This window comes from Morus notabilis, unplaced genomic scaffold (genome assembly GCF_000414095.1).
Source record: "Morus notabilis unplaced genomic scaffold, ASM41409v2 Scaffold710, whole genome shotgun sequence".
Lineage (NCBI taxonomy): Eukaryota > Viridiplantae > Streptophyta > Magnoliopsida > Rosales > Moraceae > Morus > Morus notabilis.
The window spans coordinates 388,931-403,272 of NW_010364141.1; the positions used below are offsets into that span (position 1 = coordinate 388,931).

At 34.0% G+C, this 14,342-nt stretch overlaps 3 protein-coding genes across 4 annotated transcripts; 2 read left to right on the forward strand and 1 right to left on the reverse strand.

Annotated features, from left to right (window-relative positions):
- Positions 1–259: 259 nt before the first annotated feature.
- LOC21397564 (phosphatidylinositol transfer protein 2) lies at positions 260–3,919 on the forward strand. The gene is made up of 10 exons (XM_024170596.1): positions 260–627; positions 1,322–1,352; positions 1,472–1,620; positions 1,754–1,845; positions 1,965–1,972; positions 2,088–2,159; positions 2,316–2,483; positions 2,761–2,856; positions 3,190–3,312; positions 3,591–3,919. Exons 1-10 carry the CDS (start codon positions 608–610, stop codon positions 3,642–3,644), a joined length of 813 nt encoding a protein of 270 aa, XP_024026364.1. The 5' UTR covers positions 260–607; the 3' UTR covers positions 3,645–3,919.
- Positions 3,920–5,790: 1,871 nt separating this feature from the next.
- LOC21397565 (tRNA-splicing endonuclease subunit Sen2-1) lies at positions 5,791–9,701 on the forward strand. Of its 2 annotated transcripts, none has more exons than XM_010105837.2 (3): positions 5,791–5,919; positions 8,376–8,457; positions 8,805–9,701. In XM_010105837.2, exon 3 carries the CDS (start codon positions 8,872–8,874, stop codon positions 9,625–9,627), a length of 756 nt encoding a protein of 251 aa, XP_010104139.1. In that variant the 5' UTR covers positions 5,791–5,919; positions 8,376–8,457; positions 8,805–8,871; the 3' UTR covers positions 9,628–9,701. The 2 variants fall into 2 exon arrangements, with proteins under 2 accessions (XP_010104139.1, XP_024026351.1); XM_024170583.1 differs by lacking the exon at positions 5,791–5,919 and adding an exon at positions 8,139–8,183.
- A 230-nt stretch (positions 9,702–9,931) lies between these two features.
- LOC21397566 (tetraspanin-3) lies at positions 9,932–13,845 on the reverse strand. Its single transcript, XM_010105838.2, has 2 exons — positions 13,062–13,845; positions 9,932–10,425 (listed from the first exon to the last, which is right to left on the reverse strand). Exons 1-2 carry the CDS (start codon positions 13,572–13,574, stop codon positions 10,081–10,083), a joined length of 858 nt encoding a protein of 285 aa, XP_010104140.1. The 5' UTR covers positions 13,575–13,845; the 3' UTR covers positions 9,932–10,080.
- Between the last annotated feature and the right edge of the window lie 497 nt (positions 13,846–14,342).

Sequence of the window (14,342 nt, forward strand, 5' to 3'; positions counted from 1 at the left end):
CTATGTTGACGTGGCCCCCAATCATTCATTCAGCAGCCCACCATAAACAAGGGGACGGACATTTCCACACGCATACGCGCCATTTCCTCTTCCAAGCTTCCAGAGACAAAAAAACGATACCGTATTAAATAGTCAACTTCGACGAACCACATGGAATCTTGAATTGTCAAAGAAATCAACGTGAAATATTACCGACTCTTTTTTTCCCTTTTTTTTTTTTTTTTTTGGTCGTCGTCAGAGTCAGAGTCCGAACAAGATATTAACGTCGTTTCGTTCGCAGAAAGAAAGACAGAGGCCAAAAAACGCCGCGCGAGACGTGCATTGTGGTGCGTGTATTTCATCATCATCGAATCGCGAATCACCAACGAAGCGCACCACAACGGCGCGTTTTGATTCCTCTTTTCTTTCTTCTCCTCTGCTTTTGAGTTGTTTCTTCCTTTTTCTTCTTTTCTGACAAAATTGTTTCTTTCCTTTTGGCCAACTCAAATCTCGGGCGAAAACCAAAAACCAAAAAATAATATAATATCTTCGTCTCTTCGGTTTTCTTTTATCCGTTTCGAAGCGCTCGCCGAGATTTCAGCTAGCTAAGCATTGGAAGCTGAGAAATATGGTTCAGATTAAGGAATTGTATCCTTTTAAGATTTCGTGCTTTTTATGTTATGATGATTGCCTTTTAAGAAATTATCTCGGTGTTTTGTTTGTTTGTTTGACGTACAGAACCATGAAAGTTTGGGTTTTGATTTATGTTTGTTCAGTGTATGCTTATTTCGGTCTTTTAGATGTTCTTTACGCTCCAAACTTCACAATTTACGTCGCATTTTTAGTTTATCATTCCTATCAATATGCGTTTCTTATGTGTCTGTATTTTCTGGGTTACAGAAATGAAAGGAGAAGATTGAGGATGCAAATCATAGAAAGAAATTTCTGTTTCTTTCTAAAGCAACAAAATTCACTTCTTCAAATCTTGTTCACTTTCGCTAATTTGAGTTTAGAATTTGAGTTGAGATGTGATTTTGTGTGAGAGTTTTTTTTTATAATAAAAAAGTTAAATGTGATTGTTTGTGAGAGTTTTTTACTGTAAAAAAACTCAAATTCTAAACTCAAATCAGCTAAATGAACGGTTATTAGTTACCCATTGCTTATAATTTTTTGCCCAAGTCTTCTGTTGTATTGTTTTGGGGTAAATAAAATGTATATTTAGTTTCGAAATTCTCATCTTGTTGAAGAAAGGTTCTTTTTAGCCAATCTATATGCATCACTTGATTGCAGAACTTTATTTTTCTTCATTTGGGTTTTTCCTTAACTTTCAATCTTCTTGAAGTCGGATTGTCGTGCCTTTGTCACTAGAAGAGGTAAATCAAGTTAAACAAGTTTGTACATTTTCTTTTCAGAACATTTTTTGACTTCAATAGATTCCGTTTTGCTTCTAACATTTATCCAATTATCATAATAATATTTGTTCAAATTGCAGTACCAAATAGCACAAATGTACATGGTAACAAAGATGCAGCAACAGAACACAACGGGTAAAGAAGGGGTTGAAGTCATGGTGAACAGGTTCTTTGAAGATGATGAATTTGGGAAAGGTCAATATACTTCTAAATTATATCATCTACAAAGGTAATTCAATTGCATTAGACATCATTATATTAATGTTTACCATTTTGTGGCCTTTTGTTGATTTTGATCCTTTTCTTCATGTTGTTTTGTGATAATGGAAAGAGTTCAAATATTGTGGCTTCTTTCCTTACAGCAAAGTTCCCGCTTGGCTTACTACTTTTGCACCGGCAGATGCTCTTGTCATGCAAGAAGAAGCCTGGAACGCATACCCAAGATGCAAAACAGGTTGGGAACCTCCTCATGCTGTTGTTCCTTTTATGATATTTTTCTTGTTTTAAGATGGATTTTGAGCTGCTTTTAACACACTTCTTCGTTTCTCTCTGCAATGGCCACAACATATCTAGTAATCCAGGTGACAGTTTTTCTGAAGCTCTAATTTTCATTTCTATATACAGTCTAGGAATTTCTTTCTGAGGATCATAGCAGTAGCATAGACATATGTACTCATTTGGTTTTCGTTTGTACAGTGTCCATACTTTACCAAGTTTCGGCTGACCATTGAAACTGTCCATAAAGCCGACAATGGGCAATCAGAAAATGTAAGCTTGTTATAATTTACTATGTTTTACCAAAAGCAAAGCTTCATTCCATGGATTGGGGCGTTGAGTACTTGTAAACTAGTCAATTTTATCTTTCTTACTACTACTGTCTACCGGTTCCATTGCCATGTATTGATTTTGGGACTGTCAAACTAGGTCCATGGTCTAAGCAAAGAACAACTAGCAGCCAGGCAGGTGGAATTCGTTGATATCGCGTCCTCATCGACAGATTACTGGAGTTACATGGTTGGAAGTAACAGTGTAGATCTATCAAATTTTAAGTCCACGAGAACTGGCCGCGGTCCACTTTCAGAGGGATGGCAGGTTTGAATATTCCCTATTATTCCTATTAGTTAATTGACTTCAAATTATTTGTTATTGCATGTCATATGCTTGTTTTCTTTATCTTTGTAAAATTGGTTTCTCGTTTATTGTATTAGAATTCAAGCATGCATGAGGGGGAAAAACACCTTGCACAAATATAGAATATAGACTAGATTTTTGTGATGTATATTATAAGGACATTGTATCATTTTACTTCTTGCTTTCTCGTGCAAAAGTTGATTCGTTATTTTCTAATTGAGCTATCTCTCTCTTACAGGATACTTGTGATCCGGTTATGACGGCATACAAATTGGTCACCATAGATGCACCATACTGGGGCTTTGGCTATCGACTTGAGCAAGCTCTGCTAGCAGTAAGTCTTTTGCGTAATTGTTGTGAAGAAAATGCAATTTTTTTTATTCTATTTGTTCAAGTCCCAAGTTATTCAATGAGGCAGTTTGAAATTTATAAGATATAAATGGAAGATTGAGAGGAACAGTGAAGAACTAAGGGACATCCCAACCTTTCAAATTTTGTTATAACCATGCTGTTTGTGATCTTTTTTGATATTCCTTACTTCCTCTGTTTATGTGCTGCAGAATGCAGATAGAAATGCAATGTGCAGATTCTTTTGGTGAAAAGATCCTTTTCCATTGTATGAATCCAAAGTTTTGATGGTTTTTATGTTTACTCGTATCTTTTTCAGGGAGAAAGGGCCCTTTTTCTAGAGAGTCACCGAAATTGTTTTACCTGGATCGACGAATGGTTTGGGATGACAATGCAACAGATTCGCGAACTTGAACAAGAAAGCGATTCCCTATTGAATGAGGTTAGAAAGCTCTAAACTACTAGACTCTACGAGCAGAAATTTTGATAGAATCTAAACGAGCAATTTTTTGGTCATGATAGCGTGCCTTGGAATAAATGTCCGTTAGTGTGTCTTGCAACTTGGCGGACGTCCAATTTTCCTCTGACCCGTACATGTCCATGCTAGACATATCAGTCTTGAAAATTGGTTATTAAGACCACTTGTGGTTGCTTGATTTGGTTTTAATGTATAGATATCAACTTTTACTGATTGGCTTTCTTTCTGTACTGAAAAATTAGAAACTTCGCACGCCAACTTTGTCGACAAATGTGGAAGACTTTGAAGACAGATAAATGACTAGTAGATGTAGCCAAAGATCACACGCTCAGCTACGTTGCACAAGGATTGGACTGCAGAGACTTACACATACAATCCTTTTGAAGATAATTTTTCAGATGTTTTTAGCAGCTTCCGGTTAATTATTTGGTTGAGATCGGGAGTTTGACATTCATTATTCATTTTCTGTTCAGTTCACATTCATATTGCCAATAAAAAATAAATAAATAAATTCTCTATCAGAATGTCATCACCAAATCTCGATCAATGCCATTAACTCTATCGGATTTCTTTCGCCTGTTTAGTTATGTTTTTTTTGTTTTGTTTTTGTTTTTAGAATAAATTGCATTGTTGCACCTTAAATTATATTTAGACTCCGAACTTTCAAATTTGACAAATTGCACCCCTAAATTTTAAATTTAATAACAATTAAGATACAATATCTGACAAAGGTTATTAAATTAATTATTTAAGATATGAGAATCGCACGTGAAAAATAAAGATCGTCATTTTTCAAATAATATTATATGTAAATTTCATGTCTTGAACTATTAATTTAATAACGTCATTAGTTATTTGACTTTAATTGTTACTTGTTTTAAAGTTAAATGTGTAATTTACTAAAATTAAAAGTTTAGTGTTCATTATGAAAAAAAAGTTTAGGGTTATTTCTTAAGAGAGTTAAGTTATGTTCTAGTCTTCTAGATTAGGAAGAAACATGTTCGGAATATTATTAAAAAACAACAACATTACTCAAAAATCGACAAAGGAAAGTGTTTAGCTCCACCTATTCAAATTTAAAAAGGAAAAAGAGGTCATAGCACTTGAATACTTGAGTTGATTTGGATTTGATTCATCTTTCTGCTGCGTTTAAAGTAAGAATTTGTGTCATAATTCAGATCATTGTTTGTAATTTGCTACAGTATTTTCTCTCATAAAAAACATACATAAATTAAAAATAATTTTAAATTATAATTTTAAATTCATGAATCAAACGTCTACTAGTAAAATAGTAGATTCTGAGAACTCCCCTAGTCTCTTGTTTTAAAACAAACCAATTATTAGCGGAAAAATAGATCCATTTTGGCACGCGAAGACAAACAATGGGTGCGTTTGGAATTCGTTCCAAAATGATTTTGTTTTCTGTATGAAAATGAAAACGAAAACGTTTTCATTTTTATTTTAGAATCATTTTTGAAAATGTATTTGGTAGTTTTATTCTGAGATTGTTTTCAGTTTAAAAAAAAATCTGAAATTGTGTTTGGTGGTTTAATTTTTAAAAACATGCAATAATATTTAAAATAATAATATATTAAATAAATAATAATATTAAATATATTAAATAAACATTATATACATGAGGAAATGGGTTTTGGAGGAATAATTTTGGTGTGTTTCGGAGGAATCTCTGATCCGGAGCCGAAGAGATTGCGATCGTCGTCGTCGTCGCTAGGGGAGAAGTCGTCGTCCAGGGTTCCGACTCTGGTGAGGTGGAGGAAGGGGCGGTGACGGAGTCGGATGAGGATGGGGGTGGTTAGGGGCAACGAGGTCGAGGCTGGAGAGGAGGGCAGTCGGAGAAGAGTGGTCCAGTCGGGCAAAGAAAATGAAAATGGGAAACTGAAAACGATGCTTAATCGTTTTTAATTTTGCTGAGTTTTTGGGAATAAGTAAAAAAACGTTTTCAATTTTTATTTTTCAGAAAAAGCGGTGCCAAACACATTTCTGAGTGCGTTTTCATTTTTTAATTCTTGAAAAATGTGAAAAATATTTTTAAAAATGATTCCAAACAAGCACAATATGTCGTTGAATTCGTTTTTATGTACAATTACATTACGAACTAGATTATTGTCTTCTGGTTCAAACTTCAAAGCGAATCAAACAAATTTCAAAGGACGTGGATTTTTGACAATTTGTATAATAGTATATGTAATTTGTTTTGTTTTGTTTTTTTTCAATATAATCTCAAATATCAATGTTTGTGTATTTTTTAATAATACATGAGTTATTATATTTTATTAAAAGATGTATAAAATATGGTCACATTAATAAATAAATGATAATTTATCTACCATGTTAATTAGTACACAAAAATTAATATTTGAGTTGGTTTGCTCCATATATATCGTTTGTTAATAATCGATTTCGCAGTTATATCGCTACTCAAAAAGTGTCGCTCTCACCTCTATGATTCGAAAGTTACTACCGAAGCCCGGACCAAACGCCGTATCCGGAGCCTTCTTTGCAGCAGAATCGATACTTTTCCGTGTCAATTTAGTTATCAAACAATCAAAGGTATGTTTTCTTTCATGAATGTCGGTAATTTTTTTCCCCTCTCTCTAGGTAATCTCGTGGCACCAATTGGGCAATTCCATTCACTTCAACGTACTTGTTTAAAAAACTCCGAAAACCAGATTGCGGCTCTTCCGTCTCTCGGAAATCAATCCATTGGTCCTTTTCTTTTGTCAACCATTTCCAAATTAGAACAAAAAAAAAAAAAGAAAAAAGAAAAAGAGGTTGTATTCTCATTGTTTTGCACTGTATATTTTGAAAGATTATGAGCTTTAGAGCTGGTGGTACTTGGGGTCAGTCATTCAACTTAGTAATATGGGATTTGGATGGTTAAGGTCGGTTACATTCGATTTTTTAATTCGAGTTATGATACAATTTTATATGAGAGTTTTTTGTTATAGTAATATAACGCATTTTAGAAATAAACATGTTTAATTATGTTAAATTATGAATTATTAGTATGTCTAATTTAATTTTCACAATTAGTTAATAGACCTTAAGTTATTTTCAATATTTATAATTTAACCCAAAAAATTTTTGAAAACACACTTAAATTTTAATGCATTTTCATTTTTTTCCCTATTTTTCCCTTTTTTTTTCCCATTATCTTTTTTTTTCCCTTTTTTTTTCCTTTTTTTCTCATTTTCATTTTTTTTTCCCTATAGATTTCACATTTTAAATGACTTTGGCTTATAAAAATGTTTTAGAACACAACATGTTTAAAGAAAATGATTTCAAAAGAATAGTATGAGAATGCTATTAAGTTTTTCAATGATTTTAAAAATGAGATTTTAAAGAATATCATTTCTTAAAATGAAAAATCTTAAGAAATGATACAAAGCATGGTGACCTCAGAGATCGGGATATGAGAATCATATCCTTAGAGGCAGGTCCCGAAACCCGTACAGATCCACTTCTTCTTCAGTGGAATTATGGCTCTGCAATTTTCACTAGACAGACATTTTACCACTTCTTGTTCAGTGGTATGAAGAGCTGCCCACTTTCATTATACAAATATTTTATACTATGTGAGTATTTCTTCTAAAAATGATGATCGGTTCCAGGTGTATGTCTTCGGACCGTGAGTACCTTTATTTACTATGCTTTATAAAAATTATATCCTACTGGACATTTCGCTCACTTTTCTTGTTCTTCTTATCTTTTATCTCAAGGCATGCATAAATTATGGATTGTAAACTTAAATATTGATAGACTGTGGTTAATGTCACATTTACTTCTGTTTTTATCCATGTATGCTAAACATGTGAGAGTTCCAGACATGATATCAGGACGTGGTTTTAAACTGGTTTGATTAGAAATTCTACCACGCTTCTCGAAATTAAATTTCACTTAAATGGAGGGACTTGTTTGGAAATACCTGGACGTTTTAGATTTGAAATTCAATTTTTGCGTGTTTATGTGCTAATCACTTTCTTAAACATGTTTAAATTTCTAAACAAGTTTCCACGTCACTAATCCCTGTTTGGGGGCGTGACAAGTAAAAAAGTTAAATGTGACTGTTTCTGTAAAATTTAAATTTTAAACTCGAATCAGTAAAATGAACGGGATTTTAATTACTTGGGGCCTTAGAGGATGTTTATTTTCTATATTCGTCCATAATTTATGGTTTTTTACAGTATTTTTCTCTAAAAAAAATACATATAAAACAAGAATAGTTCTGAATTATAATTCTGAATATATGAACCAAACGTCCACTTAATTACTCGGTGAAAATATTTTCTTTAGTTTTGAACTGCCTGGTAAATTAATTGCACATTAGGTGTTTGATTAAAGACCTCAAAGGCTGACCCTCTAGTTTTGTGTGTCAAGTTCCTTTTGGGCTGTCCATTTTAGCTAGCTGTAGAGGAAATGTTAAGAATTAGACGCTTTAATTCTATATTACCGAGAGCAATAAAATTGGGAAAAAAAAATCAAATAAACCCAATACACAATATTTATAGAGGTTCGTCTCACTATACAATCTTTCAGTTGCTGCAATGATTCATAAGAAGTTTGTCAGAGAAAATCACACACCTCATAACACTTCTCTAATAATAACCCAAAACCGAGCAGCGCCTCTTATAATGAAAAACTAGGGCAACCGAATTTACAAGTACAAAATCCCCAACTACCCTTAATGAAATCACAAGTAATAATTAGGCTTCACATCATAAGAGGAAGCGCCTCGGATATTTAGCTCACTTTATCAATTACTGAATGATGACTTGCTCACCTGATTACTATGTAATTGTTGTAATGTGAAATATGTGAGTTCAGTGTTTATAGTATATGAAGAAGTTAAATGCCCATGTTCAAGAATATTTTTTTACTTTTCCCCTGGTTCCTCCTAAATTTCGTCTAGCAGATTGCTAAGAATGCAGATCTTGATATGTGTTAATGATCTAACTTCTTTCGATATGTGTTAATGATCCAACTTCTTTCCTTTTTCCGGTTCTTAGGTACGTCACGGTTTGCTCCCCTGAAAATTGGATTGTGGAGTTGGAGAAAAGCAGGATGAAAGTCAAGATCTTCCGTACTTAGGTATGTCACGGTTTGCTCCCCTGGGTTTTGTTTTGATTCCAATTATGGTTGTTAGTGTGAAAAATTCTGGAAAAGAATGATTGGGGATGCTTAATTGTGCTTGCAACTGTTATAAATACTCGGTTTATTGTTTAACTCTTTGAGGGTGTCAGTGTGATTTCGGTAAAATCGAAGGCGTCAGGTTAATTTTTCCTTTTATCTTTTTTTTTTTTTGGGCCTAGGAAAGTTCATCTAACTTAACCAGTCCAAAGGTTGTAATATGTGAATGTTGGGATCAAGTTTATCCGCCGTTTTGTTAAAGTGTTGATCTTTCCACTGATTTATCACACTGAAATTTTCTAGCTCAGGTCCAATAGAGCACGGTTATCTGAAGTTGAACACTTGTAGTAGCTGCTTGATAGTGTTATAGGATCGATGGGGCCCAGATGGAAAGGAAAAGGCTCAGCAGCCAAAGCTCTTGGTGATCCCATGTCCAAGATAGTTTCTCAGCTTCAATCTTCCCTAATTCAATCAGACGCTAAGGCCCTGCTTTCTGGTTCCAACATGCTCCTCGTTACAGACTCTCTTCAAGCTGATCTCCTCAACCGCGCTTGTTTTGGTGTCCCCATTACCTCGTCCGAAAAGTACAAGCAATGGTTTCAACTAGGCATGGAAGAGGCCTTTTACCTTTCTCATTCCCTTAAATGCCTCAAGATACTCAACAAAGACGAGTGCTTGATGAATGATCAACAGCTATGGCAGCACATGAAATCGAAGAAACCAACATTCCCTGATTTTTACAAGGCCTATTCTCATCTCCGAGCTAAAAACTGGGTTGTGATGTCGGGAGTTAGATACGGTGTTGACTTTGTAGCCTACCGCCATCATCCGGCTCTGGTCCATTCAGAGTTTGCTGTGCTTGTTTTTTCGGAAGGAGATGGTGTTGCAAATGAAAGATTGAGAGTGTGGTCTGATATTCATTGCACCACTAGGCTTTGTAGTGGTGTCGTGAAGACATTGTTGGTGCTTGAGATTAATAAGAATGGTCATGATGTTGATTCTCCTTCATGTGTGGAAGAGTACAATGTTATTGAGTATACAATCACAAGATGGCTTCCTGAAAGATGCCGTGAAGATCATAATGTGGTTAAAAGTGAAAGCTGTAATTGTACAATATCTGAGACTGAGTAAAACAAATAAAGAGTTATTACGAGTCTTTCCCTTTTTGGTGTACTTGCAATGCACACTATTTTTGTTGGGTTATTGATATTTGTTGTCAATTGAATACCAAAACATTCACCCTTTTTCTCTCCGTCTGTCTCCATTGCGAATGAAGTATTGTTGCTTCTACTTGTTTAAAGGTTACTTGTGCAATTTACATAAAAGTAAATATATACAAAGAAACTGAAAATCAGATCCTGTTCCCTATCATCTAATACAAAGAAGCATTTTTTTGGTCACTTACTAGTGACTGACAATGTAAAAAGAAAGAAACTACAACCAAATATAGGATTCCATATTTATGTCAACATGGCCAAAACTACAAACCAGACCTATAAGTAAATTGCCAAAACCTTAAAATACATTTTAAACAAACAGTTTCCAATTACGACTATCATTTCCCGCTCTCCTTTTTATGCGTAGTTAAATATGAATCCTACTAGGTTGTTCCTTGGTCATCCTAGTTTCCCCATAGGCTTCGTGGTTGTCGATCCGCTTATTGTTCCTGTATGCTGCACAACCAGCGACATAAAAGATTACTAGGATGATGAGCACTACAATGTTGATCACAGAGACCTTCCTCCAGCTCTTCTTGAGGCTGGCAAGAACACCGGCTTTGCAAGAGTTGCAGCTATAGCAGAGTTGCTGTTGGTCATTGTTCCAACTTGTGCAGTCAGGATTGGTTCCCACCAACCCTCCTCCGGCCGTCCATAGTGTTTCATTCACATAAGTGTAGCCACACTCTGTAGGGGGTTTGCAGCAACCAGACTTGCCAAAAGAAAAAATTAAAATGAGAAAACAACAAAGGTATTTCAGTCATTATACAAAATTAAAAAAAAAATCAAACCGAAAATCATACATCACATTCACAGGTACTGAATACTATTGCAATGACATTACAATTAAAAAAAATAGATATAACAGAGGCATTTCAGTCATTACTATCTCTAAGTCCGTCCATATTGTAATGACATTAAAAAAAAAAGAAAAAAAAAAAGAAAAAAGAAAGAAAGATATATTCAGGGTATGTTTGTTACAATAAGACTAAGAGGCCTTTTTTATGATTAATATTTTTTAGTTAGTGAGCCCTTTCCATTATCTCTAGAAACTGCAATTATCAGTATCCTACTCATTGATGTTTACATGGGCAGTTCCCTACCATGTTCATGTATTTGATATTTTTGCCACTTTACAACAGCCACGTATTGATATAAATGTGGTCTAGTCAATCAGAGGAAAAGGAAGGGCAAGCTGTGGTTGCAGATCACTGGCAGTGTTTGAGCATTTTAATGGAAAAATGAAAAAATAACAGAATAAGGAAAAAAGGGGCAAAGAATGATTAAACACCCACCTTGGCACACCCAAAAGACGTGACACAAGCCAAAAATCAATAATTCTTCACTTTTTTACCTAAATAATTGACAGAAGTGATCGTTTCCAAACAAAAATAATAATAGTAATTATAATTGACCAAAATGACTCAAAAGTATTGATTAATCTACGTGTTATACAAAGTAATCTTCAGCTTGCATAAACCTTCCTCAGTTAGCACACAAAAAAAAAAAAAAAAAAAAAAAGTCACGGTGAAATTTTTACAAACTTTTTTTTTTTTTTTTTTTTATAGCTTTTAGATAATAAAGGGATCATTTCAATTGTACCAAAAGGTCAAACTTCTTTATCCTCAAGAGTGATGGCCTATGTAATGGTCACAAATTAATAAAAGATTCAATCAAGTATAGGACAAGGCATGTGAAACAAGCATGGAACTTGAATGTGATAATAAAAAGCATATGCACATGTGTCTGCTTGTGGTCAATTCGGCCAATATATTTTTCATTTATGCGTCGCTGCATGTTTATCTCTACACAGAAATATCAGATTATTCTTTAGTCCTTATAATTGTCTCAATGACCTTAGAAAAGCTAGCAGACAAAAGTAAAGAAAAGGATATCCCACCTAAAAGGAAAACGCACAACGATAAAGCAAATGGAGCGTAGAGAAAAAGGTCCACCAAACTTTCCAAAAAAGAAATACAACACTCAATAGAACATTCTTCCTTAAAAATTTGGAGGTTACTGTAAAGTAAGCAAAATGACAACTTTTCTCCCCCACAAAAAAAAAAAAAAAAAAAAAAAAAAAAAAAAAAATCCTAAAATTAAATTAAAAAAAAAAACAAAAAAAAAAAAAAGAAGTAAATTCCTAAATCTAATTCAAAAGTAAAAGCTCCTTCAAAGGCTTCGAAACTGAATTTTCCAAGCAATCAAAACGACACCGTAACATTCCTTTTTCTCATTTTGTTCAGCTAGTGTTTCTTATTTTTTGAAGTTTAAAAACACAAACGCTTGGGTGAGACATAATTATTGGGTTAGAGTTGAGACAAATTTGTGGTGTGGTCCAGTGCCGCCATTAGCGTCGATCTCCAAAACTCATACTGCGCTTATTGGTACACATAAATATTGCGCTTATGGTCATTTTGAATTTTTTAATCTACTTTTTTGGATTGTGGCCAAAACTTCCTCAACAATATTTATAAAAAAATAAAAAAATAAAAAAAAAATAAAAAAAAAACTATTAAATGGAAGATATACCCAAGGAGAACATAAAGGCAAATGCTAGTCGAGAATAATATTCTGCGTAAATGGCGCGTCTTCACATTAGATTCTTAATGGGCTACTTTCATATATAATTGAGAAATACTCGAAACCCGACCGCCCCACATGCATAATCCAGATCTACTTTACAGACAAAAAAATAAAAATAAAAATAAAAATAAATTGTAATGAAAGTATCAACTAGTTAAGGGTTTTTTTTTTTTTTTAAGGGGAGTATCAACTAGCATAAGTTGATATCATCAAGTTATTAACGTTGAATTCACCGATCTAAAGTCAAGATTTTTTTTTTTTTTTTTTTTTGAATGGGATCTAAAGTCAAGTTAACGAATAAAGGAAATTAAATTAAAATTAATGTAATATTTAATTTATAAATTTAGAATCATGATTATGATTTAAATTTTTATGAGAAAAAACTATTATAAAAAATAAAGAAGATTCAAAATTAAGACGAATACTCAACAAACCTCTCGTAAATAACTTCTCCCAGTGTAACTTCTTAATCAACTAAAAAAATTATGAAGGTAAAAAAAGCTATGTTCTTTTCCACTCGTCCATCAAATTTTGAGCTCTTTAGCTCAACTTTCTAAAAATTATACTTCCAAACAATTTTCTGAATTTTTTGTTCACCCAAACTTTTGAACATTTTAACTTAAATTTCTCAAACTGAATGATTACCACTACCAGGAAGCAGTTTTCTTTTTTCCTTTTAATATCATTCAATCAAATAGTAAATTAATCAGAAATGATCCCGATCAGTAAAAAAAAAAAAAAAAAAAAAAAAAAAAGGCATACCTCGACGGGAGAGAGCCTTCTGTTATAGAACATATCAGCAGTCTCAGCAACACCATTAACACCCCTCCTCGTCCTGGCACAAACCTTAGAGTCCCTAATACAAGAACTGATCTTAGCCCAGTAGCTCTGATCCGCTACGCGTTCCTCCAGCCAACCCGAGTAGTCCTGCAGGTAATAGTCCAAATAGGCCCGGTTCATGACGGGGCGGCCGGAGCCCTTGTCGGTGACGGAGTAGGCGAATATGATGAAGCCGAGGAGGGCGGCGATGACGAGGAACATGACGAACTGGTAGAACCGCATGAGGAAGGTGTTGCGGTAGCAGGCGCCGGCGAAGCCCGCCAGAGACACGACCATGATGGCAGCGCCGATCACGATGAGCGGCCACTGCAGGAACTTCAGGCAGTCGGTGTTGTTGGCACGGCCACTGAGCCATATCCCGCCGCCCAGGATGGGGATCGACAGCAGGAACGTGAAGAAGTTCACTACTCCTATCAAGTGGTTGCTTGATCTCATCTTGTTTAATGATTTTCTTTTTTCTTTTTTTTTTGGTGGGTTTTTCTTTTAATAATGGAGTTTTGGGATTTTGGGGTGATGGTTAAATAAGCTGGGGGTTTTTAATTTGGCCAGAGAGATGTAGGTGTTGTTGTAAAGGTAGGAGTGGTTTGATGAGATTTTTTTTTCCTTTTTTCTTTTTCTTTTTCTTTCTTTAATTAATGGCGTAACGGAGGAGAAGTGAAGGAAGTGTTTTTCGCATGTACTCGCTTTGCATATGGGGACATGTGTCTGGCCATGTTGTTGTGTTGGTGTGTAATTTTGTGACGTAATGGTCTCGTTAGTTCGTTTTGAAGAGTTAAGTTTTTAATTTGAGTTAAGATATGATATTTTTTTAAAATTTTAAATATAATAAAAAAAATTAGATATAATATTTTTTTAAAATTTTTAATTATAAAAACTTAAATCAGTGAAATAAATATTCAACTCAAAGAAATAAACAACGCTAAAATTGTTACCTCCAAAAGATTAGTTGGTCTCCTTTAACTAAGGATGAGGTCCATAGGGGACACCATTTTATCTTTTTATAATCAATCAATGGGACAGCATTAAAATATTTAAATATTTGAAAGTAATTAGCTTGAATGGTCCTAAATTATTTAATAAGTGACCATTTAGTTTTATTTTTTTAATCTTGATGAAACACTTTTTAAATTCTTTAATTAGATGCAAATAGTTGATTAAGAAGATAATAATATAATTCCTAGAACAAGGGGAAGTAATTTTTAT